This window comes from Eptesicus fuscus, chromosome 22 (assembly GCF_027574615.1).
Source record: "Eptesicus fuscus isolate TK198812 chromosome 22, DD_ASM_mEF_20220401, whole genome shotgun sequence".
NCBI lineage: Eukaryota > Metazoa > Chordata > Mammalia > Chiroptera > Vespertilionidae > Eptesicus > Eptesicus fuscus.
Window position 1 is genome coordinate 938,936 of NC_072494.1, and position 26,987 is coordinate 965,922.

At 57.5% G+C, this 26,987-nt stretch overlaps 5 protein-coding genes and 1 non-coding gene across 6 annotated transcripts; 4 read left to right on the top strand and 2 right to left on the bottom strand.

The window, feature by feature from the left end:
- The first annotated feature begins 1,809 nt into the window (after window positions 1-1,809).
- LOC103291291 (sodium-dependent phosphate transport protein 1) lies at window positions 1,810-9,417 on the top strand. Its single transcript, XM_008147305.3, has 11 exons — window positions 1,810-1,837; window positions 2,407-2,579; window positions 2,814-3,047; window positions 3,128-3,215; window positions 3,631-3,717; window positions 4,502-4,620; window positions 4,715-4,876; window positions 6,196-6,328; window positions 6,420-6,567; window positions 8,668-8,758; window positions 9,283-9,417. Exons 1-11 carry the CDS (start codon window positions 1,810-1,812, stop codon window positions 9,415-9,417), a joined length of 1,398 nt encoding a protein of 465 aa, XP_008145527.1.
- Window positions 9,418-10,935: 1,518 nt separating this feature from the next.
- On the bottom strand, window positions 10,936-19,260 carry SLC17A4 (solute carrier family 17 member 4). Its single transcript, XM_054712140.1, has 10 exons — window positions 19,078-19,260; window positions 18,512-18,745; window positions 18,102-18,189; window positions 17,339-17,425; window positions 16,165-16,283; window positions 15,900-16,061; window positions 13,623-13,755; window positions 13,392-13,539; window positions 12,464-12,554; window positions 10,936-11,070 (listed from the first exon to the last, which is right to left on the bottom strand). The coding sequence occupies exons 1-10, from the start codon at window positions 19,198-19,200 to the stop codon at window positions 10,936-10,938; spliced, it is 1,320 nt and encodes a 439-aa protein (XP_054568115.1). The 5' UTR covers window positions 19,201-19,260.
- A 2,660-nt stretch (window positions 19,261-21,920) lies between these two features.
- On the bottom strand, window positions 21,921-23,934 carry LOC103291109 (histone H2B type 1-A-like). The gene is made up of 2 exons (XM_054711423.1): window positions 23,555-23,934; window positions 21,921-22,533 (listed from the first exon to the last, which is right to left on the bottom strand). The coding sequence occupies exons 1-2, from the start codon at window positions 23,932-23,934 to the stop codon at window positions 22,203-22,205; spliced, it is 711 nt and encodes a 236-aa protein (XP_054567398.1). The 3' UTR covers window positions 21,921-22,202.
- MIR8915 (microRNA mir-8915) lies at window positions 22,282-22,362 on the top strand. The gene is given in 1 exon segment (NR_129264.2): window positions 22,282-22,362. It is a non-coding gene; the product is annotated as a microRNA mir-8915 (primary transcript).
- Window positions 22,891-24,169, top strand: LOC103291110 (histone H2B type 1-A). The gene is made up of 2 exons (XM_008147068.3): window positions 22,891-23,270; window positions 24,163-24,169. Exons 1-2 carry the CDS (start codon window positions 22,891-22,893, stop codon window positions 24,167-24,169), a joined length of 387 nt encoding a protein of 128 aa, XP_008145290.2.
- Window positions 24,170-24,179: 10 nt separating this feature from the next.
- On the top strand, window positions 24,180-24,709 carry LOC103291108 (histone H2A type 1). The gene has a single exon (XM_008147065.3). It carries the CDS (start codon window positions 24,230-24,232, stop codon window positions 24,620-24,622), a length of 393 nt encoding a protein of 130 aa, XP_008145287.1. The 5' UTR covers window positions 24,180-24,229; the 3' UTR covers window positions 24,623-24,709.
- The last annotated feature ends 2,278 nt before the right edge of the window (window positions 24,710-26,987 follow it).

The following is a 26,987-nucleotide window of genomic DNA, read 5'->3' on the forward strand; positions in this document are numbered from 1 at the left end:
AGGCCCACATTCCTCCCCTGAAGATTGAGGCAAAGGTGAACGTGAAGTTAAAAATTAAGTTTTTAACTTTGACATCCTGAGGTCAGAGGATTGGGGGAAGGCGCTGCAGGGCTGACAGGAGTGCGTCCAGGCGGGCGATCTCGTGTAGAGCCGAGAGGAAGCCCTCACGGGAGGGAGGAGCCCTCTGTCCCGAGCCAGGCCCGTCTTCCTCTCCTGCCGCCCATGGAGTGAGCCGAGCAACGGCGAGGCCTCCCGGTCACAGATCCCAGCAAAGGTACTTCCAGTCCATCGGGGGCCGGTTTGCTGGGAAATCTGCTTTCACAGGTTTTTCACAAGGGAAAGAGGAAAGAACGTGTATCAGGGACGCGTGTGCAGTGGATGGCGTGTGCAGTGGATGGCTGTGTGGCTAGACACGGAAAGAGAATGTGTGTGGTGAGGGGTGTGGTGCTTGTGAATCTGAGCGTTGTGCTGGGTGAGGTTATGGGTCAGTGTGTCCATGATGTGTGTGTGGGGTGTGTGTGTGACGGATGTGTGTGGTGGGTATAGCTAGTTACATGGATGTGCTATTGTGGTACTGAGATGTATTTGTATGTGTGGAGTGTATATGTGTGGTGTGTGTGTGTATGTGTGTGGAGTGTGTGTGTGGAGTGTGTGTATGTGTGTGGAGTGTGTGTGTGCAGTGCATATGTGTGTGTGTGTGGAGTGTATGTGTGTGGGGGAGTGTGCGTGTGTGTGTGTGCAGTGTATGTGTGTGTGCAGTGTATGTGTGTGTGCAGTGTATGTGTGTGTGGAGTGTATGTGTGTGGAGTGTGTGTATGTGTGGGTGCGTGTGTGTGTGGGTGCGTGTGTTGGGTGTGCAGTGTATGTATGGGTGCATGTGTGTGTGTGCGTGCGTGTGCATTGAAATAAACAGCAGCCCCAGAAGGCGTCCCGTGTGTGGTGATGGGGCTGAAGCCTGCTCACGTCCAAATACCTGAAGAGCCGATCTTAGGGACTGTGTGTGTCTTCGGAGCGTCTGCTGTCACATGAGCTGAGGTGGTCAAAGCCTAAGGTGCAGACCAGTGTGTGAGCGGCCAGGTTGGTGCTGGACTGGGCGAGGGGCCGTCTGACACCAGGGGGCTTCGCTCGAGTCACCGCTCAGCGGGGCTCCCCCCGTCACCCCCCTCCCCCGCCCCCCTGCCCCCCGCCCCCCGCCCCCCACCCGGTGAATGCAGGCCTGGGCCAGCGGCCGCTCGGTCCAGGGTCGGGTGCAGAGTGAGGTGGCTTGCCGGGGGCGGTGACGTTCACAAGGAGAGCTGGCAGCTCTGCTCACGCCTCGGGAAAGGAAGGCATTTCCCTTCCCGCCATTCCTTCCCCACGGTCCTCCTTCCTCGGCGCATCCGGCTCCTGGCCTCAGCCACGGCCTCCTGCCTACAACGCCCCGAGGCTCCCTATTGCGGTGAGGCCCTCGCTTCCGGCGGTCTGATAAGGTCTTCACGTCTCTCACTTTTGAGGGACGTTCTCACCGGATATAAAACCACGGATTGGCAGGGCTTTCGGTTTGCCGTCTGCAGCGTTCAGGTCTCCTGTAATCAACAACAACAACAAAACCGTAGAAATGCAACGTCAAGGGCAGCGCAGGATGGAACTGCGTGGGCACCGGCGTGACAGCGTCCGTTTCCTTTGACGCGTCGTCTAGATCAGAGGAGCCTGGAGGGGTGGGGTCGGCTCCTCCCCGTGTCCTGGTGACGTCAACGCGCCTTGAACTTGCAGAGGACGGAGAGCAGACCCTCCAGCGAGAGGCGCAGGAGCCCGACCACCGTGAGGCCGATGGACGACCGGTCCCCGTCCGGGAGAGGTAGACGTGCGCCCTGTCCCCTCCCGCGGGCTTGCTCCTTCTTAACACGCACCCCAGGGTCCAGGCGAGAGGAAGCTTCCCTGAGAGCGTGTGACGGGTCTTAGCTCGCCGGCGTGGCTCCGTGGTTGAGCGTCGACCCGTGAACAGGAGGTCACGGTGCGATGCCCGGTCAGGGCGCTCGATCCCCCGCTGGGGCGTGCAGGAGGCAGCTGACCCATGATGCTCTCTCGTCATGGATGGTTCTCTCTCTCCCTCTCCCTCCTCGCTGAAACCAATAAAAGCATACATTTTTTTAAAAGTAAAATACACATGAGCCAAAGTCCTCGGAGGACTTAATTTCCGGGACGTTCTAGATGGGATTTTTGTCTCCGGGGCTGTGGGATGGTGACACCAGTCACACACCTTCCTCAGGTGCCGTCATTTCCCAACGGCCACCAGGCTCAATACGACCTGAAAGTAACGCCTGGGGTCCCCCAGGTCCGAGGGGCCCCCGCCTGCAGTTAAAAGCGTGCGTGATTGCGTGTGGCCTCAGCTGTGTTCACGCGGGTGTGTCCTGCTCTCCCCCCCAGCGCCCGGCTGCGGTTCCCTCCGCTGCGGGCTGGCCCTCCTCCTGCACTTCTGCAACGTGTCCATGATGTCCCAGCGCGCCTGTCTCAGCCTCACCATGGTCGCCATGGTGAACGGCACGGGCCCCCAGGGTCCGCCCAACACCTCCACCCCGGAGCCCCTGGACGACATCAAGGTGCGTGGGAAATGTCGTCCGCACTCACGTGTGGACAGCCCTGCTTCGCTCACCATCTGTGTGCAGCGTGGACGCTACCGAGATCCGTGCGACGTCATCACGCAGACACGAGCCCACGTCTCCACCTGCCTCGCCAGTTCTCACCAATGGACACGTGTCCCGGGCGGGGGCTCCCCGTCCCTGGGCCTGGCCCCAGGTTGGCGGAGTGAGGAGACGCCTCCTCCTCTCTTTCAGAACCCCGTGTACAACTGGAGCCCCCAAACCCAGGGCGTCATCTTGAGCTCCGTCACCTACGGGATGCTCCTCACCCAGGTGCCCGTCGGGTATCTGTCCGGGATCTACCCCGTGAAGAACATGGTCGGCTCCGCCTTGCTGCTCAGCTCCCTGCTCAGCCTGCTCATGCCGCTGGCGGCCGGGGCGGGGGAGTCGGCGGTCATCGCCTGCCGCGTGGCCCAGGGCCTCAGCCAGGTACGGCGACGGCGCGGAGCCTGAGCCGCTCCCCGCGCACGCGCGTGCCGGCGAGGACCCGCCTCTGCGTCTCATTGCAGGGGACGATGCTGGTGGCTCAGCACACCGTCTGGACCAAGTGGGCGCCTCCGTCGGAACGAGGCCGACTGACCTCTCTGAGTCTGTCAGGTAACGGCTACGCGCCGAGATGCTCCCATCCCGTGGTTATCTCGTGGCGAGCTTATCTCAACAGAGAGAGAGAGAGAGTAAATATTCTTTTCGTTCCCTTTTTAAACATATTTTTATTGGTTTCAAAGAGGAAGGGAGAGGGGGAGAGAGAAACATCAGTGATGAGAGAGAATCATGGATCAGCTGCCTCCTGCACGCCCCACACTGGGGATGGAGCCCACAACCCGGGCCTGTTCCCTGACGGGGAATCGAACCCTGACCTCCTGGTTCTTAGGCCAATGCTCAGCCCCTGAGCCCTGCGGCTCGGCTCTCCTTTGCTTCTGATGCGGGTCGCCGCCCCCAGGAGCCCTCTTGTCTCGCCGTTTCGACGTCCCGACGCCGGTGCTCACGAGGCCCGTTCTCTGTGCCCCGTTAGGGCTGATGCTGGGACCCTCCCTGGCCCTGTGTGTGACTGGGCTCATCTGTCAGTCCCTGGGCTGGCCCATGGTCTTCTACATCTTCGGTGAGTCTCCTGCGAAATCCCTGTCCTTGTTCAGCCTTTAAGACAAAGTTAGAAAGAATAACGGGAGAGGATTTGATGTTGGGTGGGGGGCACCCGGTGCAAGATACAGATCTGGTAACATGGAAACCCACACGTCATGTCGACCCACGTCACCCCAATCCATTTAATAAATTAATTAACATAAAAATAAGAACTGAATAAATATAACTTACCTGAATTCAATGATGTTAGAAATGATGCATTTCATGAAGGAAAGAGAAATGTCAACATTCGTTGGTTTCTTTTTTTTTTTTTTAATATATTTTTATTGATTTCAGAGAGGAAGGGAGAGATAGAAACATCAAGGATGAGAGAGAATCCTTGATTGGCTGCCTCCTGCGCGCCTCCCAATGGGGATGGAGCCTGTAACCACCGGCATGTGCCCTGACCAAGAATCGAACTGTGACCTCCTGGTTCATAGGTCAATGCCCAACCACTGAGCCACACCAGCAGGGCTCTCTCTCTCTCTCTCTCTCTCTCTCTCTCTCTCCTTGTATCTCTCTCTCTCTTTCTCTCTATCTCTATCACACACACACACACACCCACACACACACACACACACCCTCCACTCTCTCTAAAAATTGATGGGGAAAATCTACCCGGGTGAGGATTTAAAAACAGTGTGAGCCTGTTGCAAAGTCTCAGAAGAGAAGGCGGAGGCCCAGTTTCGTGCCCGCCCTGGGAAGGGCCGGTGTAGAGACGCACCGGAGGGAAGCAGCCGGCTCTCACGGCGCTGCCTCCACAGGGGCCGGCGGCTGCGCCCTGAGCCTCTGCTGGTTCCTTCTGTTTCACGACGACCCCAAGGGCCACCCGTGCATCAGCCCCGGGGAGAAGGAGCTCATCGCGTCCTCCCTCGTCGAGCAGGTAAACGCCGACGCCTTACCTCCAGGTCCCGAGCCAGGGGAGCGTGACCTGCTGGTCCCCACGTGCTGATGACGGATGATGGGCTTCTTCCCAGGTGGGCTCCGCGGGAAAATCCGTGCCCATCCGGGCCGTGCTCAAGTCTCTGCCCGTCTGGGCCATTTCCCTCGGCTGTTTTGCTTTCTCCTGGACAAATCACGTCATGTTTTTGTACTTGCCAACATTCATCAGCTCCAAGCTCCACGTTAACGTGAGAGAGGTCAGTATCCCCTCCGTTCTCTTTTCTTTAGATATAGATAGATAGATAGATAGATATAGATAGATAGATAGATAGATAGTTGATAGATAGATAGAGATAGATATATATTGACTTCAGAGAGGAAGGGAGAGGGAGAGAGAGAGAAACATCAATGGTGAGAGAGAATCATGGATCGGCTGCCTTCTGCCCTGACCAGAATCGAACCCTGACCTCCTGGTTCAAAGGTCGAGGCTCAACCACTGAACCACATCAGCTGGGCTGTTTCCAATTGTTCTCATCTCTGTCATGTTCCCAGGGCCAGCATGTCCCACTCTCGGCGTAGTCTTCCTCTTACTACCTGCCCAGTCATTTCAGGTCCTGTGACACTAAAAATAAAAATAAAAATAGACGGATGGTGACAAGGGCTTCCGACCTCCAAACGACTGTCCTCTTTCTTGGGGGCGTGGGGCCCCAGCACGCACGTGGGCGTTGGGCGCTGATGGTTTCACAGATGACGGCGCCCATTTCAGATACTGAATTTTTTAAATAATTCTTTATTGTTGAAAATATTGCATATGTCCCCTTTTCCCCCACGGACTCCTCCAGCCCGCCCCCGCCCCAGGCCCGCCCCGCCCGTTGTCCATGTCCATGGGCCATGCATAGCTAGCTGCACACAAGGTCCTTGGTTGATCTCCTCCCACCCACCCGCCCTGCCTCCCCTCTGAGGTTCCGCACTCCATTCCACGCTTCCGTGTCTCTGGATCCACTCCGTTCACCAGTTTATTTTGTTACTTAGATTCCACATAAGAGTGAGATTTACGGTATTTGTCTCCCTCTGACTGTCTTATTTCACTCAGCATGATATGCTCCAGGGAAAGAGGTTGACTTTTCACAGCTGCATAGTATTCCCTGGTGTGAATGCACCACAGCTTTTTTCTTTTTTTTAAATAAATGTATTTTTACTTTGGCATTCTAGCAAAGTTTTTTTTTAATATATTTTATTGATTTTTTTACAGAGAGGAAGGGAGAGAGATAGAGAGCTAGAAACACCAATGAGAGAGAAACATTGATCAGCTGCCTCCTGCACAACCCCCACTGGGGATGTGCCTGCAACCAAGGTACATGCCCTTGACCGGAATCGAACCTGGGACCCTTCAGTCTGCAGGCTGACGCTCTATCCACTGAGCCAAACCCGGTTACGGCTGCACCACAGCTTTTTACCCACTCGTCTGCCGATGGGCCCCTGGATGGCTTCCAGGTCTGAGCTATCCCAGACGCTGAAGGTCAGTGGGCGGCGAGTCCTCTGTGGCACAGGCTCTCACGATACGTGTCCTCCCCAGAACGGGCTGCTGTCCGCCCTCCCCCATCTGTGCTGCTGGCTCCTGGGCATCCTCGCGGGGCACGTGTCCGACGGCTTCCTGTCCAGGAAGATGCTCAGCTTGCTCACCGTCCGAAAGCTCTTCACCGCGCTGGGTAAGTGACGGCCCAGACCAGTCCAGCTCTGGTGGGGGGGGGGCTCCCCACACGTCCAGGACGCACCTGACCGTGTCGCCCGCCTGCCCAGGCCTCCTCCTGCCCGCCGTCTTCGTGGTGGGCCTGCTCTACCTGGGCCCCGGCTTTCACGGCACCGTCACGTGCCTCACGCTGGCCAGCGCCACACTGGGCTTCTGCGTCAGCGGGATAGTGATCAACCCCCTGGACATCGCCCCCAGGTAGGGGTCACCTTCCCCTGCTTGGCTGCATCCCCGCTCTCGGGGTGTTTAAGATGGCGGCGGTTCTGGAGTTTGCGGCCAGCTTGCCGAAAGTCCGACTCTGCGAGGCTTGGCTGCTCGGTCGCTGCTGCTGTTGTGCGCACGTCTTACATCCTGAACCCTCCCGACAAGCGAGGAGTATTTATCTTCTCACTAAGGAGGCCGGGGTTCAGGCGCTTCCTTGTTGTCCTAAGAGCTCACCGCCGGTTTGGGGTCGTACCCAGGATTTTTAAAAAATATATTGTTATTGATTTCAGAGAGGAAAGGAGAGGGAGAGAGAGAAACATCAATGATGAGAGAGAATCACTGATCGGCTGCCTCCTGCACGCCCCACACTGGGGATGGAGCCTGCAACCCGGGCCTGTGCCCTGCCCGGGAATGGAAGGGTGACCTCCTGGTTCATAGGTCAATGCTCAACCCCTGAGCCAGGCGGGCTGGGCCACGTTGTTCTTAGTGGTGCCGGTGCTCCTTGGAGAACATAGGTCCGAGATGAACCGGACTCCCCGGAGCTGTGTGAAGCAGAGGCCCGTGGAGAGGCAAGCTCGGCCGAGCGTGGTCCCCGCTGCCGCAGCTGAAGAATCTCACCCGTGTGTCCACTGGATTGACTCAGTTCCAAGACCCTCCCCAGAACTGCCCGCAGCGCCCGGTTATCTGGAATTGTCCGAAGACATAAAAGCGGTCTTTTACGTAGAACGCACAAGCCAACGGAGCCACGCGCTTCAAAAAACAGCCGCGCTGAGCACCTGTCCACAGATAGGCCACGGAAATGATGAGCAGCCACCACGCTAGGTCTTCTCATCCCCTGGAGATCAATATTCTAAATCTCTGTGCCTCCTCGCGTCGTACAACACGACGCAGGATTTGAGAAAGCGGTTGGACTTCCGCGTAGGGTTGCACAGGGAGAGGATGATTGACGGCTCAGCTGGGAAAGGCCTGAGAAGGCCAGTAAAGCACCAAACGTGCTCACCGACGGGCCGAGAGGTCAATGAGGCCGCCGAGACCAGGGCACGCACCTGGGCGAGGCGCGGCGTGCTGGCAGCGCCCACCGCGCTCTCTCGGTTACCCTTTGCCGGTTCTGGGACGTGGCAAAGGCTGGTGTCCCGGGTTGGGCCCTGGCGGAAGGCTCTGCCCTGGAGAGGGACTCGCCCAGCACCCGGGCGTTGCTCAGGGCGGCAGCGACAAAGTTAAACATTAAGGGAACTGAAACACAAGGTCAGCTTTTCTCCCGAAGATGTGTGCTGAATTCTGAAGTTCGCGGGGGCAAGGGGCAGCAAACCCGAGCGCAAGCCCTGCGAGGAGCAGGGGGAGAGGAGAACCTCCCACGGAACGCGGGGGTAGAGGCGTGTCTCTCGCGTGTCTCAGCGGTGAGCCTGGCATCTGACGCTGCAGCCGGGACCGGCGATCCCGCTGCTTGGGGGCTGCCACGGGGCCAGTCGCTCTGGGGTTGTGGGACTGACCAGGTGCACAGTCCTTCCATGTTGATGAACCCCAAACCACGCCCATGACCAACACGCATCCCCTCTGCATCCCCCGCTGTGTGTGCAGACTTCCTAACCCATGTGGCTTCCAGCCCAGCACGGCCTCATTTTCTCAACATCATTTACTATCGAGGCCCACCGTCCCCACTGCAGTGTAACCAGAAAGTTATCGCAACCACCGTCTCCATCTGATATCTTTTTTAAAATATGCATGTTTTTTTATTGATTTCAGGTGAAGGGAGAAAGAGAGCGAGAGCGAGAGCGAGAGAGAGAGAGAGAGAGAGAGAGAGAAATCAATGATGAGAATCATTGAATGGCTGCCTCCTGCATGCCCCACACTGGGGATCAAGCCCACTACCTGGGCCAGGAATCGAACCTGTAACCTCCTGGTTCATAAGTCTGGTTCATAGGTCGACACTCAACCACTGAGCCACAGGGCCTCTGTCTGATATCTCAGTGGCGTTTGAGGAGGAGAATGGGAGATTCAGGAGACCAACAGCTAACTTTCTTAAACCTCATCTTGAACCAAATGAGGCTGAAGCTTTAAAAATACACCTGCGTGCTGTCCTTCTCTTTTGTTCAGATACTACGGGTTTCTGAAAGGAGTCACGGTTCTCATCGGAATGACGGGGGGACTCATTTCGTCCACTCTGGCGGGGATAATCCTCAATCAGGTAAGAAAGGAATCGTGCGGTCCTGGGTGATCAGTACAGCCTGGCCGGGTGGCTCTGCCTTAATCACACGTCACCAGACGCTCAGAGAAACAAGGTGTCCTGTGAGAGGAGGGAGGATGTCACAGAACCAGACCCTCAGGATCCGGTGCTCAGAGACCCTGGAAACGCATCTGAGGTTTAAGGACATAAAAGAGAGGATCGAAACTACAAACACGAAACGTGAGATTTGATCCAAAAAAAAAATATACAAAGATCACCTCTGGCCATGACAACTGTAACACTGAGGTCAGGAATTCCGAGGAACTCCGGCCAAACGGAGAATGAGCGGGGTTTCCGCTCCCCGGAGCGGAGGGACAGATCGGGGTGTCTGTCGGGTGGGGAGGGGGGTGTGCTGCCCCCCGGCTCCTCCCTCCGCCCGTGTGGTGAGGGGGCCTGCGTGGGGCCCGTCTTCGTGTTCGTGTTTTAAATGCTGCGGACACGGCCATGCCCGGCCACGCGTCTTCATTCGCACTTGCATCCCGCAGGACCCGGAGGCCGCCTGGTCCACCATCTTCCTCCTCATGGCGGCTGTCAACGTGAGCAGCCTCCTCTTCTACCTGGTCTTCGCCGCGGCCGACGTGCAGGCCTGGGCCCAGGAGAAGCAGCTCACCCGCCTCTGAGGGTAAGGGGGTGGGTGGTGGGCGGGGTGCGAGCGGGCGGCCACCCTGTCCGGGGCGCCGGGCGCGGGGCTCTGGGCGTGACCGCGGCTCTGGCTGTTCCGGGCGTTTCTTCGGTGGCAGCTGCGCCCGCCGTCTGCTGGGGGTTTGGACACGATCTCTCGGGGGCTCTCAGCCCCCCTCCCACGGTCCTGGCTTCCTCTCTCGCCTGGGCGAGCAGTTGTCCTCCGGCCCGATGCTCTCACCGGGACCACGGAAGGTGACTGGTCTCCGTGTCCACAACACGTCCGGGGCCACACGCGTGGGTTTCCACACCGAGCGGCTCTCCAGTCTCTGCAGACGCCAGCGGGGAGCCCTCCGATGTCACTCAGACGCCGACTGCCCAGAGGTCGTCCAGACCCCCCGGTTCAGGGCTGCGTCCCCCCGACTGCCCTGGCGTCAGACACGGACCGGGGTGGCGGTGCCCGACGTCCCCGCACTCCTGTTGCTGCCACGACCCGCTCCTCGGTTTGACAATCTGCTGGAACGACTCACAGGACAGAGGGGACAGATGACTCACTAGCATCGTTTGTGACGAAGGATGTAACTGAGAAACAGCCAAGCGGGAAGGTACACAGGGTGGGGGGTGGGGAGACACGCAGGGGCTCCGGGCCCTCCCCGGGCGCACCCCTTCCCCGCACCTCCATGGAGTCACGTAGGGTTCTCATTGCGCAGGCGTGAGGGTTCAGTCATCAGCCATGGATGAACATCCTGGGCTCAGCCCTTCTCCCCTCCTAGAGGCTGGGGCCCCGGCCGCAGCCCCCTCACCTTGTACCACAAAGACACTCATCACCCCAGAAAGTCTAAGGGTCTTAGCAGCTTGTGTGACAGCAGCGAGGGACTCACACCAAATAGGATGACAAACGAGGCTCCCATTATCCCGCCACTCACGGGGCTTTTAGGGTTCCTGTGCCAGGAACCGGGGGGCAGAGACCAACCACGCATGATCATGTCCCAGTACCAGTGGGAAGGGCGAGCAACACATGGAGATCCACGCACAGCCCCGGCCGCTTTGGCTCGGTGGGTAGAGCATCGGCCCGTGGACTGCAGGGTCCTGGGTTCGATTCCCGGTCAGGGCACAGGCCCGGGTTGCGGGCTTGATCCCGTGTGGGGCGTGCAGGAGGCAGCCACTCAATGATTCCCTCTCATCACTGATGTTTCTATCTCCCTCTCCCTTCCTCTCTGAAACCAACAAAAACGTATTTTCTTAAAAAGAAATTCAGACACAGCTACGCTTGCAGGAGCTCCCACTTAAATCACTGACGCCTCCTCCTCCCCGAACCCCAATAAAGCCCCAGGCGGAGCCTTCAGGGTCCGAGAAGAGACCGGAAGCAAAGTCAGTTCAACGGGAGCACAAAAGGGCAACGCCGGGAGGGCAGACACCCGCTCGGGAGCGGCAGCGGGGTCTCAGGGTAGCGGGGTCTCGGGGTTGCGGGGTCACGGGGTCGCGGGGTCGCGGGGTCGCGGGCGCCGGGCCTCGGCTCACAGGCGGGTGAGGGTCTGCGCCCGGGCCCAGTCCTGCACCTCCGCTCGGCTGAAGACGAGGAAGAAGACCAGGCCCGAGACGTCCACGGCCGCGGAGAGCAGGAAGATGTTTCTCCACCCCAGCTGGGCGTCCTGAGACGAAGCCACGGTCACCACGGCCTCCAAGCTCGCGTCCCTCCTGTCCAGGGGCGGTGGCTCCAGCTCCCCCCGCCGCCCCCCAGCTCAGCTCCGGACTGTGGGGGGGCCCGGCTGAGCCCGGCAGGGATGCCAGCCCTTCCCTCTGCAGAGACCTGTCCCCCCAACGCACACCCCAACACCCCGAGAGCATTGTCTCTCTCCCCTGCTTGCTTCCAGCCCGCGGCTTAAATGTCATTTTTTCAACGAGCCCTTCCTCGACCGCCTTTTTAAAATGGAAACCCAGCCCTCGTGCTCATTTCCTATCGGCTCCTCTTCTAGAATAAAGGCTTCCGAGGGGCAGGCACTTCCATTTCATTCCCATAGTGCCTTGCGTGGCGCACACCCAGGGGCATGCGTGTTTGGGGAATGGATGGATGGATGGATGAATGAATGAATGAGTGAATGACAGGGAGACCCTGTCGGCGTGAGAATGTCCATTGAACGGCCACTTCCTGACGAGTGTTAGTCAGTGACTGAAAGGAACTGAAGCTTCAAGTGACCAAGGACGTGACGGCAGACAGGACACGCCTTCCTCCTCAGCCTCCACTTTCCTGACCTTCCTTGTGGGAAATCAGAGCGAATCGAAAAACGATGCTCCTTCGGCCCGGCAGGCGCGGCTCGGGGGTTGAGCGTCGACCCATGAACCAGGAGGTCACGGTTCGATGCCCGGTCAGGGCTGGATCCCCAGTTAGTGGGGGGCGTGCAGGAGGCAGCCAATCCATGATTCTCTCTCATTATGGATGCTTCTCTCTCTCTCTCCCTCTCCCTCCCTCTCTGAAGTCAATAAAATATATATATAAAAAAAAGAATGACACGTCTGCGAATGTCACTACATCTCCTTCGCCCCCGGATCCCGAGGAAACGCTCAGGCACCGCGGAAGCCGTCCGTCCTGGGGACTGTGAACGCATCTCCCAGGACGGAGGCTGCTCGAGGCCGCTGCCCCTCCCTCTGTCCCTCGCTCAGCCTCTCGCTCACTCATTCTGTCCATGTTTGCTGGATTTCCTACGTGGGGCGACCGGCTCCTTCCTGGTTGCTGGGAACTTTCAAGGTGTTAGGATTGAAAGTCCCACGTCCCGGGAAACCCTTCCCTCCCAAGGGACCCGCAGAGGTCGGCCGCTCTCAACTCCCCAGGAACGTCCGCGGCATGGCTGCCGGGTTTGATGATGAGCGTGAGAAGCGAATCTTCTCAGAACTCGTGGAGCATCAACGCAGGGAGTCGATCATTCTCCTTCCCTCCACCCGAACCCGGGGGTGCCGGGGGCCCTGAGCTCCCCGCTGGGCTGCGTGGCAGAGAGAACACCGGGAGGTGCAGCTCGGGAATATTTTCACCAGGACGTTGGACCTCACCTGACTGAGGAAAAATCCAGAAACCGTGGGAGCGATGACTCCTGAGAGCTGAATAAAGACCAAGGATAAGCCCCTGATAAAGCCAGTGTACCTGAGAGGAGAGAGAGAGCAAGAGCGAGAGCGAGAGCGAGAGCGAGAGAGAGAGAGAGAGAGAGCCCATCAACAAAGGTTAATCTCAGCTGATCTGCTGCCATCCTGCGCCAGGAAGTCAGGATTCAATTCCCGGTCAGGGCACATGCCCAGATTTCAGGCTCCATTCCCAGTGGGGCTGTGTAGCCGATCCATGATTCTCTCTCGTCATTGATGTTTCCACTTCTCTCTCTTCCTCTCCCTCTCCCTTCCTCTCTGTTGTCCATAAAAATGTATTTTTAAAAAACACAACCCTGAGCGAAACGTACTGACCGGCGATGGCTGCCGTCCTGTGCGGGGCCTGCGACACCCCAGGGGCAGCCTGTGCTGCCAGGTCAGCGATGTTGACACAGAACAGATGGTGGTGGTTCGACCTCGTTTACATCGCCTCTTGGCTTCTGCTGTGAAGTCCGCCCTGGCAGCCTTGCTTTGGGGGGTACAAGACCCTCGTGGGCTGAGACGTGTCTCCCACGTGTCCTGCTGGCCCGTGTCTGATGGAGTGTGTCCCGTGGACCAAGAAAGGAGTCTCCGGGGTCTCTGATACCTCGTGCGCCGTGCCCTTTAGCCTTATCCTCCCCCACGTGAGCAAGCCTCGTGGCCCGAGGCCGCGTGGCCGCGGCGTCCCCCGTGGGGAACGATGGCTCCTTCCAGACAGCATCTGGGCGCAGGGCTGGGGCCCACACTCCCCGGGCCCCGTCCCACATGTCACTCACACGCTGACCCACGGTCACCGCAGGTCCAGGGCCCCCGGACCGAGACTGAGCTGCCGTGGGGGAGGAGGAGGGCAAGGGGTCCTTACCTGGGAGCAATGTCCATGAAGTTGACAAGGGCCCCAGATTGGCAGAGGCTGCTGGTGGCCAAACTCAGGACGAGGAAGGCCATGGTGACGCCCAGGCTGAAGCTGACCCAGGGCAGGAGCACGGAGAACAGGCTGGGGAAGAGCACCCCTGGCGGGAGGCAGACGGAGAGGCCGGGAGGCTGCCCGCAGTTCCCCCCCACCCCCCGGCCCCCGGGCCACCTGCGTCCTTACCTACGGAGGTGAAGAGCCGCCTGACCACGAGGAGCGAGAGGACCTTCCTGGAGAGGAGGAAGTCGGCCAGCAGGCCCCCCAGGATGATGCTGATAAAGGCCACGCCAAGCAGCAGGGCAGACAGGAAGCCACTCTGAGGACCAGAGGGGAGTCAGTGCAGGTGCACGCCCACGCCCGGCAGGACACGGCTGGTCCCCGGGGTGCCGTCCACACCGCGGTTTCTCGTTAGATGCCCATCACCTCTATCACACACTGCGCACCACTGCAACGAGCCCATGTCATTCCTGAGGGGAGATGTGCGTACAGTTTGAAAAAAGGATGAGTGCTCTCTCCCTGTAGAAAGTCGCCTACAAACAGGTGCTTTAAGAACCAGCCCCGGCCCTGACCGGTTTGGCTCAGTGGATAGAGCGTCGGCCTGCGGACTGAAAGGTCCAGGTTCGATTCCGGTCAAGGGCATGTACCTTGGTTGTGGGCACATCCCAAGGCGGGGGCGTACAGGAGGCAGCTGATGGATGTTATCTCATTGATGTTTCTAACTCTCTACCCGTCTACCTTCCTTTCTGTAAAAATCAATAAAATATATATATTTTTAAAAAGAATCAGTCCCAGCTGTGGGCTCGTCGGTTGGAGCATCGTCCTGGGCACTGAAAGATTGCAGGTTCGACTCTGGGTCAGAGCACATGTCCTCAGTAGGGGGCGTGCAGGAGGCAGCCAATTCATGGTTCCCTCTCATCATTGAAGTTTCTCTCTCTCCCCCTCTCTGAAATCAATAATATATATAATTTTTTTTTTTAAGGAAAAGGAGACCAATGGGGCAGATTTAACAGGCACATGGGCCAAGATATTTATTTTACCGACGAGTAAACCAAAGGCCACCACGGTGACGAGTCGTCGAGAGAAAACACCCTGAGATTCATGGGGACCTGGGTCTGGGCCTCAAGTCTCTCTCCAGTCTTTCTCCCGCCACCTCCCCCTCACCGGGCCTCTGGGGGTGGGGACCCACCCACCCGGCCTCGCCCCACGCTCATTCTGATCCCCCGGCCTGTGGTTCAGGTTCCATCACCTGCTTCTGTCCTCACTCCCCCCTCCTCTCCCACCTCCTCCTTCTCTCTCTCTCCCCCCCTCCTCCTCCTCCTCAGGGAAGGCCCACAGCCACCCCGCCCTTGGATTTCCTGATCTCAGCACCCGCTGCCCGTGTGAACGTGTGTCCAGACTTGACCTCTGCTAAGGTCGCTGTCTGCTGGCCACTTAGCATGTTGTCACCAGAAGAGCCCGGTTTCCATGAGCCCACGGCTTTTTGAGCACAAAAGGTGGGAATGTAAAAAAAAAAAAAAAAAAAAAAAAAAGTGGGAATGTAGCAAGAATTCAGTGACCCTGTGAGCTGTCACTAACACCTGTGACATCTAACGAGCTCTTCGCCACGTTTACGACACCCACCTGGCTTACGACACCCACCTGGTTTAGGACACCCACCTGGCTTACGACACCCACCTGGCTTACGACACCCACCTGGTTTACGACACCCACCTGGCTTACGACACCCACCTGGTTTACGACACCCACCAGGTTTAGGACTCCCACCTGCTGGGACCTGAGAGGCTCCATCAGCCCGTCAGAGCACCGGTGCATTGTGGGAAGATGGCGCACTGGCGCCTCGGGGCACCTGTCTCCATGCCCATCCGACTTGAACAAAAGGGTTTAAGTTTGTGGAATAAATCCTATTCGTGAAGCCCTATTTTTAGCACGTGTTGCCTGTGAGTCTCCGTCACAGCCTCTGGGGAGGCGCACTTGGTTTTGCTTCCTCCTTTCTGCCGGCAGCAGAATGTCCTGTTTGCCGATGTCATTGGGGTTGAACACAAAATTTTTTCATAAATTCCTTAAAAAAAGGTGACCTGCTGCCAGGCCGGCGTGGCTCAGCGGTTCGATTCCCGGTCAGGGTGCCCGGGTGGCGGGCTCGATCCCCAGTGGGGGGCGTGCAGGAGGCAGCCGTTCCATGATGCTCTCTCATCACTGATGTTTCTCTCTCCCTCTCTGAAATTAATAAAAATATGTATTTTTTAAAAACAGGGCATCTTTCGAATGTCACGCAGAACTAGAACCATACCGTTCTGACCCCCGAAAGCGGGAGGCCCCCCTGAGATGAATCAATGATTCAAGTGGTTGCATCTCCCACCGGAAGTTCCCGGCCCGGTCCCCCGGCCGGGTGACCGCGGGGCAGACAGAGGGTCACGTGACGAGGCCTCTAAACGGAGAGGCGCATGCGCTCTCTGCACTCACAGCTCGGAGGTCCACGTGGAGAACGGAGTGGAGGTAGGTGGGCAGGTACCCCATCAAGACGTAGAAAAACCAGTGCTCGGTGAACTGGGACAGCAAGCCGCTCCAGAGGGGCAGGGACCGGACCATGGCCCTGATGGGGAGGGACTGGTCGGGCTCGCAGTCCTGGAAGAAAGCAGGTGCCGTGTGCCCTCCGCCGGGAGACACGGTCCCCCCGAGGGGAGACGCCGCCCAGGCCCGGGGCGGGGCAGGGACGCGGCCGAGGCACCTGCTGAGCCAGCGCGCGGGCGATGTGGTCCCGCTCCGCGGCGCTGATGAGCGGGTGGGCCGCGGGGTCGTCGTAGACGAGCGGGAACCAGAGGCAGGAACAGGCGAGGCCAATCCCCCCTGGAAGAGGACGGGTAGGCGGACCCGGTGCTTTCCGCTGGACTCTGCCCGGAGGTGGTGGGCCGACGGCTGGCCCAGCACCCCTGCCAGGTCTGCACCTCGGGGGCCCCCATCTTCCGTGGAGGCCACTTCCCCCGCCCTGGACCGTGGCCTTGGCCGTCTTGCTTGCTGCTGCCGGTGGCGTGGGGCAGTTCAGAGCCCAGCGCCTTTGCCCCTGAGCTTGAGACGCCCTCACGGTTGAGCTGCCAGTCAGCATCCCCCCTGCTAGTCAGGCTTCTGCCAAGAATCTTTCCTCCGGGCCTGGCCAGTGGGGCTCAGTGGGTTGGCCCTTGTGCACTGAGAGGTCGCTGGTTCGATGCCCGTCAAGGGCACATGCCGGGTTGTAGGCTTGATCCCCAATAGGGGACGTGCAGGAGGCCGCTGATGTTTCTCTCTCCTCATTTTATTTTTTTATTTGTGTGTGTGTGTTTCTCATTATTTTTAAAAAATGTTTTTATTGATTTTAGAGGGAGAAGAGAGCAAGAGATAGAAACATCAACGAGAGAAACATCGATGCGCTGCCCCCTACACTCCTCTTATGGTGGATCCAGCCCACAGCCCTGGGCGTGTGCCCTGATTGGAATGGAACTAGCGACCTCTTGGTGCATGGCCGGTGCTCAACCACTGAGCCACACCAGCTGGGCTCTCTCTCATCCTTGATGTTTCTCTCTCTCCTGCTCACTTCCTCTCTGAAATTAATAAAAATATATTTTCTAAAAATAAAAACGTAATTGCACCAAGACGACATTTTCAGTATCTTACAAAAGAAACTCCTCTGGCACCCTCTGTGGTTCCCCTGGAAATGGGAGGGAGTGTCACCGGGTGTCCCAGCTGAGCCTCCTGTGTCCTCGAGCAAAGTCACAACACAATGAGCCCGGAGCACGGCCCTCCCTGTCACTGTAAACACCCACCTCTGTGAGGGCTTGGTTAATCACCGGCACGAGTGTCACGGACACCCGCCCAGCCCTCGCCGTCAGAAAATAAACTTCCGAGATGGGAGAAGCGCACAGACTCACCGAAGATGTAGAAGACGTACGGCCACCCTAGGGTCTCGCAGAGGAAGCCACCGGCCAGGAGGACGGTCAGGGAGCCCAGCATGAGCCCTAAACGCAAGCGGCGGCGATGTTCGGGGTGAGAGGTCGGGCTCGGGACGCTGCGTGCCTCCTGCAGACTGACCTGGTGCCACAGCCGAGAGGCACAGGGGTGGACACCCTGAGGCTCAGCTCCTGCCTCTCCCCTCAGGAGCCACGTGACCCTGGCCAAGTCATTCGTCTGTTTGTGCCTCCACTGGCCTCGCGTGCAAAATGAAAATAACGGGTCTGAAGATAAATTAACAAGTGCAAAGCGCTCGCAAGGATTTCTCTGCACAGGAAGGGTGCAGTTGTAATCAAGAAAGATAGTCTAGTCCTCACTGGTGCGGTTGAGTGTCGACCTGGGAACCAGGAGGTCACGGTTCGACTCCCAGTCAGGGCACAGGCCCGGGTTGTGGGCTGGATCCCCAGTGTGGGGCGTGCAGGAGGCAGCTGATCTATGATTCTTTCATCGTTGATCTCTCTCTCTCTCTCTCTCTCTCTCTCTCTCTCTCTCTCTCTGTCTCTTTCTCTCTCTTCCTCTCTGAAATCAATAAAAATATTTTTAAAAAGAAAGAAAAAGAAGAAGAGTAGGGCAGTGCTTTCACGCAAGGACGCAGAGGAGGTGGGAGGAGGTGTGGCTTCTGGTGCCAGGCCCTGCCTGGTGCTCTGGACGGTGCATGTCGGGTGACCCTGAGGCATCACGTACCTGAGATGGAAATGGTGATGAGCTGATTCCTTTCCAGGGGGGGAGCCCATTTCACCCAAATTAAATACTGGCTTGTTTGTATCATCACCTGTGGGGGCGGGGGGACGTTCCACGCTTGGTCATCTGAAACATTTTATTTTTTTAATATATTTGTATTGATTTCAGAGAGGAAGGGAGAAGAAGAGAGAGACAGAAACACCAATGATGAGAGAGAATCATTGACCGGCTGCCTCCTGCACGCCCCCTACTGGGAATCGAGCCCACAACCCGGGCCTGTGCCCTTGGCTGGAATGGAACCCGACACCCTTCAGTCCGCAGGCCGACGCTCTGTCCACCCAGCCAAACCAGCCAGGGCTTCTGAGACATTTTAGAACCCGTATTCCACTCAGACTCAGACGGCCTCCTGGTACCTGGGCCACGCCTTGGAGGGTCCGGAGGACGATGAGCAGGGCCACGCCTGCCTCCGCCGCCAGCGGGATGAGGAGGCTCAGGGCGGAGAAGGTCAGCAGGGCGGCGCCGATCAGGTGCCTGGGTCGGACTAGCCCGGCCACGTAGCCACTGGGGACCGAGGCCACGAAGGAGCCGTAGCTGAGGGAGCTGAGGAGGACGCCCTGGATCTCGGGGCTCCAGGCATACACGGGCGCCTGGGGGACAAGGAGAGCCTTGCTGTTTATCCTTTGGCGAGAGAGCTGAATATTTCTTTAAGTATATTTTTATTTATTTCAGAGAAGGGAGAGGGCGAGAGAGATAGAAACATCCATGATGAGAGAGAATCCTGGATCGGCTGCCTCCTGCACGCCCCCCACTGGGGATCGAGCCCATAACCCAGGCCTGTGCCCTGACCGGGAATGGAACTGTGACCTCCTGGTTCCTAAGTCGATGCTCAACCACTGAGCAATACTGGCCGGACTCAATGAATAACCCTTTAGATCAAGCCATTGAAGCCACAGAAAGGGTCGCGTCTCGTTAAACATACCAGCGCCGTAAGTTCCATCACAGTTCCGTTCCTGTCGTCCAGGGCGACGGCGGAAGAGGCGTTGGGCGGGCTGGACGGGGCCGTGCCGTTCACCATTGCCGGGAGGGCGATGCTCAAGTTCATTTGTTGGGTGGAAATCGCAAAGTTACAGAGATGCACGAGGAGGGCCAGCCCGTGTCGGACCGAACACACGCCTGCGACGAGAGGGCGCAGAAGGTCTATCACCGGGGTCCGTTTCTCTCTGCACCCCCTTTCCTCCGTCTGGGGGGGGGGGGCGGGCAATTGCAGTGGGTCTGTGAGCAGCAGCACAGGGAGAGCAGACGTTGCTGTGTCCGGCAGACACCTGTCCCCCGGGAGGGGCGGGGGTCACACCCCCTCAGAACCAAGACTGAAGGGGAAAGAAGGGCCCGCCTGCCGTCACGCTGAGGCGGGTCTGGAGCGACCCCGAGCAGACCCTCTGCCGCGCCTCCCGGACTTAGGATCAGAGCCGCGGAGGGAGGATTCCAGATCTTCTATTTGGCATCTGCTCTGACTTCCTGCTTTGGCGACAAATCACGCCTGGACACCTGCTTTATGTCCTTCAAGTTTATTGCTCGACATGAAATCATTCTCAGTGAACATCCTTCACCGCTTACAGAATTCGTGGCAATTGGTGGGAGCGAGGAGATGCTACAGACCCCCAGAAAGGAGCTGAGGTCGCCGGGCCCGGTTTTATCCACAGCCGGCGCACCTCCTTACCTGTGCTGGAGGCTGGCGCTGGGGCCGCGTCCCCGTCCCCGTCACCCACCGTGGCTTCTGCTCCCGTGGACATTGCGTCCCTCCTCTCCCAGGGGCTGGGCTTCACCTGCGGGAATTAAAGGGCACACGAGCTAATACAAAGAGAAGCATCCTATATTGTACATGACACTGCCCGGTTCTCCGAGGAAATTAGAGGAAATGTTTGGTGGGAAATGCCAGGTTGGGGTTCAGGAGACCTGCTGTGCCTGGGAAGGTCAAGGCCTGGGTCCCAGTTTCTGCGTCTCTGAAACGAGGGATCCGGCCGGGGGTGCCTGGAGGGCTGTAATGTTCTTCCCCTTCGGGGTCTCCTCGTCTCTCCATTGATATCAGTAAGCGCTGGATGTTAAAACTTAATCTTATTTTTTTAATGTTTTTACTGATTGGAGAGAGAGAGGGAGACAGGGAAACGTCAATCACTGCCTCCTCAGGCCCCCTCCTGGGGATGGAGCCCACAGCCCAGGCCTGTGTCCTGACCCGGCATCGCACCAGAGACCTCTCTGCACCAGAGACCTCTGTGCACCGGAGACCTCTCTGCACCAGAGACCTCTGTGCACCGGAGACCTCTGTGCACCGGAGACCTCTCTGCACCGGAGACCTCTCTGCACCGGAGACCTCTCTGCACCGGAGACCTCTGTGCACCAGAGACCTCTCTGCACCGGAGACCTCTGTGCACCAGAGACCTCTGTGCACCGGAGACCTCTGTGCACCAGAGACCTCTCTGCACCGGAGACCTCTGTGCACCGGAGACCTCTCTGCACCGGAGACCTCTCTGCACCGGAGACCTCTGTGCACCGGAGTCCTCTCTGCACCGGAGACCTCTGTGCACCGGAGACCTCTGTGCACCGGAGACCTCTGTGCACCGGAGACCTCTCTGCACCGGAGACCTCTCTGCACCGGAGACCTCTCTGCACCGGAGTCCTCTCTGCACCGGAGACCTCTGTGCACCGGAGACCTCTGTGCACCAGAGACCTCTGTGCACCGGAGACCTCTCTGCACCGGAGACCTCTGTGCACCGGAGACCTCTGTGCACCAGAGACCTCTCTGCACCAGAGACCTCTCTGCACCGGACAATGTCCAGCCCACTGAGCCACATCGTCCAGCTCGACAGTCTTCTGCGAAATCTCACCCAGAAGACTCCAACGGATTAATGACCCGAAACACAGTTGTCAGTGTCCGGATACCCTGAGTCCAACCGAAGACACGGCGCTTAAATACTTTGCCCGGGGACAGCCCCACGGGTGCCACGGGGAGTGAGAGGCGAAGCTACCGTCCGCGACGCCGGCCGGGTGGGCGCTGTTGGCTGTAACAGAGGTTACTTGGAGGCTGACAGTGATTTGGGGCGTTCCCTGTGAAAATGACCGGAGGGCCGTTCCGGCAGGTTGTTCCCCGGAGTTGTGGGGCTCCCGCTCCTCAGGAAAAGGCCCTCCTCGCTCACTTTCCGGAATTATCTCGGGAGAGACAGCTCTGCTCCCACCCCAGCCTGTACCCCTGACCGGCAAGCTGAGCTGCCCGGCGGGGAGGACCGGCCGAAGCAGAGGCAGAGCCGAGGGCAGAAGACAGGGCTGACCTGAGGGAGGCGGAGTGCGGGCTCCTCGGTCCTCTCAAATGCACGCCTCTCCGCTTCTCACCTCTGTGACTCCCCAAGAAGTAAATGATTACCCCAAACCTTTAGCCCTTCGGTTACAAATGGGCAAATTGACTGGCTCTGGGGTTTAATGTTTGACTTTGCTGCTTTCGTGTAATTAACAAGGTGACCAAGCTCATGGAATCTCCCTCCGGCTTCACGCCCAGGAGATCAAGGTCCCTTCTTATCGGACAGACACCCCGCGCTCCCTGCGGACAGCTGTCGCCGGGGCGCCTCGGGGTCAGCCTGCTCCCCGTGGGGACGGCCTTCTGGCGCCAGGACTGCCGTCCGGTTAACGAGCAGCTCCCGAGGCCAGGGGCTCCGGTCCTCACATGTTTTGCAACTAAACTGAGCGGCTTCGGAGGCGTTACCCCAACTAGACTAGCTCAGCGTCCTGTTGGGTTAGTTGTGGCCAATTAAACTCTTTAGTCGGTTCCTTTAAAGTATTTTTATTGATTTCTGAGCGAAAGGAAGAGACACAAACATCAACGAGGAGACTCATTGATCGGCTGCCTCCGGCACATACACCCCCACCGGGGATGGAGCCCGCGACCCGGGCACGTGCCCTTGACCCGGAACCAAACCCGGGACCCTCCAGCCTGGGCCAACGCTCTATCCAGAGCCAAACCGGCCGGCTTGTCAGTCACGCTTTGCCTCAGCTCCTTCTCGGACACTTGAGTGGCTCTGAAAAGAGCCTTTGGTTTTGAACGCTACGCTTTGCTCCTTATTTGCCCTTGGCCTTGTGGTGGCTCTCGGTCTTCTTGGGCAGCAGCACGGCCTGGATGTTGGGCAGCACGCCGCCCTGCGCGATGGTCACCTTGCCCAGCAGCTTGCTGAGCTCCTCGTCGTTGCGGATGGCCAGCTGCAGGTGGCGCGGGGCGATGCGTGTCTTCCTGTTGTGGCGGGCCGCGTTGCCCGCCAGCTCCAAGATTTCGGCCGCCAGGTACTCCAGCACGGCCGCCAGGTACACAGACGCGCCGGCGCCGATACGCTCCGCGTAGTTGCCGTTATGCAGCAGGCGGTGCACACGTCCCACTGGGAACCGTAGCTGGGCCCTGAAAGAGCGAGATACGGTCTTGACGCGAGACTTTCCATTCTGCTTCGCCGGCACAGACATGATGCTGAATGTATCGGGCACGATGGAGAAGATGCCCTCAGGGCAAATGCAGGGCCAATTTATAGTCCGCCAGTAGGTTGTGACTTGCCATCTGATTGGCTGACCGGCAGATGTCTATCCAATCAGAGAGCATTACTAAAATCACCTCATTTGCATACACGTCACTACCATTATCCAATCAGATGGTGGCTGCCCAGCGGTCAGTTGAAGGCCACCCTATAAATACCAGGCTTTTGGCCACCAACCGCTGTTCACTGACCCATGTCAGTGGCAGTTGTGGGGCTGACCACGCACCATGCCGGAGCTGGCTTCAAAGGGCGCCACCATTTCCAAGAAGGGCTTTAAGAAAGCCGTAACCAAGACACAGAAGAAAGAGGGCAAGAAGCGCAAGCGCAGCCGCAAGGAGAGCTACTCGATTTACATCTACAAGGTGCTCAAGCAGGTGCACCCTGACACTGGCATCTCCTCCAAGGCCATGAGCATCATGAACTCTTTCGTCAATGATATTTTCGAGCGCATCGCGGGCGAGGCATCGCGCCTGGCACATTACAACAAACGCTCGACCATAACCTCTCGCGAGATCCAGACGGCCGTGCGCCTGCTACTGCCCGGCGAGTTGGCCAAGCACGCTGTGTCCGAGGGCACCAAGGCCGTCACCAAGTACACCAGCTCCAAGTAAAAGGATTTGGTCACCAGATGACTTAACACAAAAGGCTCTTTTAAGAGCCACCTATGTTTCCTGGAAAGAGCTGTCTTGCCACCTAAACAAATTGGGGGACAATCACACATACCTTGTCAAATTGTGAGAAGTTAACTTGGCAAATACAGCAATTCCTTTACCAGCTAAACTAGCCATTGGTGCACCACAACTTCCAACCTTACAGCCCTTTAGAAAGTGTAAGTGGCTCTTAAAAGAGCCTTTGGGTTAAAAAGGTCACCTAGAGGCCAAATCCTCTTACTTGGAGCTGGTGTACTTGGTGACGGCCTTGGTGCCCTCGGACACAGCGTGCTTGGCCAACTCGCCGGGCAGCAGCAGGCGCACGGCCGTCTGGATCTCGCGAGAGGTTATGGTCGAGCGCTTGTTGTAATGCGCCAGGCGCGACGCCTCAGCAGAGAGACGCTCAAAAATGTCATTGACAAACGAGTTCATGATGCTCATGGCCTTGGAGGAGATGCCAGTGTCAGGGTGCACCTGCTTGAGCACCTTGTAGATGTAAATCGAGTAGCTCTCCTTGCGGCTGCGCTTGCGCTTCTTGCCCTCTTTCTTCTGTGTCTTCGTTACGGCTTTCTTAAAGCCCTTCTTGGAAATGGTGGCGCCCTTTGAAGCCAGCTCCGGCATGGTGCGTGGTCAGCCCCACAACTGCCACTGACATGGGTCAGTGAACAGCGGTTGGTGGCCAAAAGCCGGGTATTTATAGGGTGGCCTTCAACTGACCGCTGGGCAGCCACCATCTGATTGGATAATGGTAGTGACGTGTATGCAAATGAGGTGATTTTAGTAATGCTCTCCGATTGGATAGACATCTGCCAGTCAGCCAATCAGATGGCAAGTCACAATCTACGGCAGACTATAAATAGGCCCTCTGTGGCGTATTTTAGTTAATTTTCAGTTGTTGCTACTGCCATCTTAAATTATGTCTGGGCGCGGCAAGCAGGGTGGCAAGGCCCGTGCCAAGGCCAGATCACGCTCCTTTAGAGCCCAGCTGCAGTTCCCCGTGGGCCGAATCCACCGGCTGCTCCGCAAGGGCAACTATGCGGAGCGCATTGGGGCCGGTGCGCCCGTGTACCTGGCGGCCGTGCTGGAGTACCTGACGGCCGAGATCCTGGAGCTGGCGGGAAACGCGTCCCGCGACAACAAGAAGACGCGCATCATCCCGCGCCACCTGCAGCTGGCCATCCGCAACGACGAGGAGCTCAACAGGCTACTGGGCGGTGTGACCATCGCGCAGGGCGGCGTGCTGCCCAACATCCAACCCGTGCTGCTGCCCAAGAAGACCGAGAGCCACCACAAGGCCAAGGGCAAGTGAGGAACCTGAACATCCAGAGAGAAAGAAACCAAAGGCTCTTTTCAGAGCCACGCAGATCCTCAGTAAAGGCTGTGCACAGCGCGAAAAGCGGGCCGGTGTGGTTCTCTGGCGAGCCCCTTAGGAAGCCCCGGCGCTCGGGAGACAATCTAGTCCTGATAACGGGCCCTTTAAAACTCGGCCGGGAAAGCAGGTCGCTGGGCCCTAGAGGTGCCCTTGGGGTCCGCTCTTAGGGCAGCCGCGAGCTGAGTTAGGGGAGCCCTTGGGAGAAGGAACAAACCCCGCGCTCTAAGGCGGCTTGGGCTTCCCGGTTAACCTGCAGTCCCCAGGACATGGTGTCTTAAGGCTGCGTGACTTCCGCAGAAGGAGCTCCCAGAAAGGGATTTCCCTCCCAGCAGCCTGAATCTCCAGGCAGCGTAAGCCAGGAGTTACAAGTCCGTCTTACCGTCTGGTAAAGGGTCGTGTGTATTTGATAACTGACTTCACACATGCTTAGTAAGTGGAATTTTCTTAAAATGTATCTCAAAGATGAGCTTGATGCCCTATGTGATTGCAAGAATCTAGTGTCATTCTCAGAGGCTGTGATGTGGCAAGGTCTTCCATCATAACTTTGAAATTATTAGGGAATTTTGGTCCTTTTCAGAAGTTTTAACTACAAAGAAGAGATATCCAAGAAAAAACCTAATTGGTTATCTAAAAAAACATTGCTGGGTATTTAAGGTCTACACAGACATGTATAGCAGTGGGTGTGAAGAAACATTTAAAGTCCTATGAAGTTCAAGAGAATAAGCTATATAATATATTAGGGGCAATCAAGTATGAAATTATCTCGAATTAATGTACATAAGTATTAAGGCATACAATTGGGGGAGGCACAAAGGAAGGAAAAATTTTGAAGACAAAACTTGCACAGATATTGGGACAAATTAGATGTTTAGAACATTGCCAATAACTTTAACGTGTGACATTTTAAAATCAGAATGATATAAATGAGTGAATAGGGATATGTGAAAATTTTCCTAAACAAGAATTTCAAAAATTTCATCTAGATGCTCCCCATCAAGCAAGTGGAGCTTAACCCCCAGACGTGCCGAAGCACAGAGTGTGGACAGGGAGAAAGGGCGTGACTTCACAATAGAGAAATCTGGAAACCACCACCTCAGCCCGACGGTCAGTGTTAACAGGTTCAAACTTAAACCAGCTCTGGCTGGCGTAGCTCGGTGGGTCGAGCACCCTTGTCCCAGGCACCCAGAGGTCACTGGTTCGATTCTGGTAAGAGCACACATGCCCCGGTTGCCCAGAAGGGGGTGTGCAGGAGGCAGCCAACAGATGTGTCTCTCTCCCTCTCCCTCCTTCCCTAAAAAAATAAAAACATTTTTTTAAAGTTAAACAACAAAAGTTATTGCTCAGCGAATGAGTTTATTCGGGAATAGCAGAGGAACTGCAATTCTGGACAAGCAAAACCAAGCAAAGCATGGCCGCCCCAGGCCAGTACGGAGGACCAAGGAGAGCGCTCTCCCCGAGGAAAGAGAGGGTGGGAGAGGGAGAGGGACGCTCCTCATTGGCCCCGAATCCACTCCGACTGCTGTCCTTACGAGGTTGTTTCTACACAATCTCCCCGAAATCTCCCGTCGAGCTCGACGTGTAGAGAAAAAAATCGCACAGCTCATGAGGTGGCAGGACACACAGGGAACCCTGCTTACTCAGGGCGGGATGTTGCGGGCAGGGGCTGTGGTGCGTCTCCTGGTCTTGTAAACAGTCAACTTGAATCAAGTCCTTTTTTTTTTTTCGTATATTTTTACTGATTTCAGAGAGGAAGGGAGAGGGGGAGAGAGAGAAACATCCATGATGAGAGAGGATCATGGATGGGCTGCCTCCTGCACGCCCCACACTGGGGATCGAGCCTGCAGCCCAGGCCTGTGTCCTGACGGGGAAACGAACCCTGACCTCCTGGTTCATAGGTCGACGCTCAACCGCTGAGCCAGGCCGGCCGGGGCTGAAGTCCCTCCTTGTGCCACACTCAGGGCACCCGAGAACAGGAAGGACAGCCGGGCTGTTCCCACCTGGGTCTTGCCCTCCCCCTCCCCTCGGCCCCCGAGTTAGAGGCGCTGTGGGGCTGTCAAACCATCAGACAGACACTGCCAGGGTCACAGCACACACGCAGTCACCAGCGCATGTCCGTTTGCAGCTGCAGGTTTATTTCCAGATCAGAGTCGCGTTGCAGACAGCGTAGCGGGCACACGCGGCAGAGGGTCACGGGAGGGCACAGAGCACAGGGTGGGTGCACTGCCCCGCCCCATCACTGCAGGGGGGAGGGAATGAGAGGGTCCAGAGGCCTGGGGTGGGGGGAAACCTGAGGTCAAAGGGA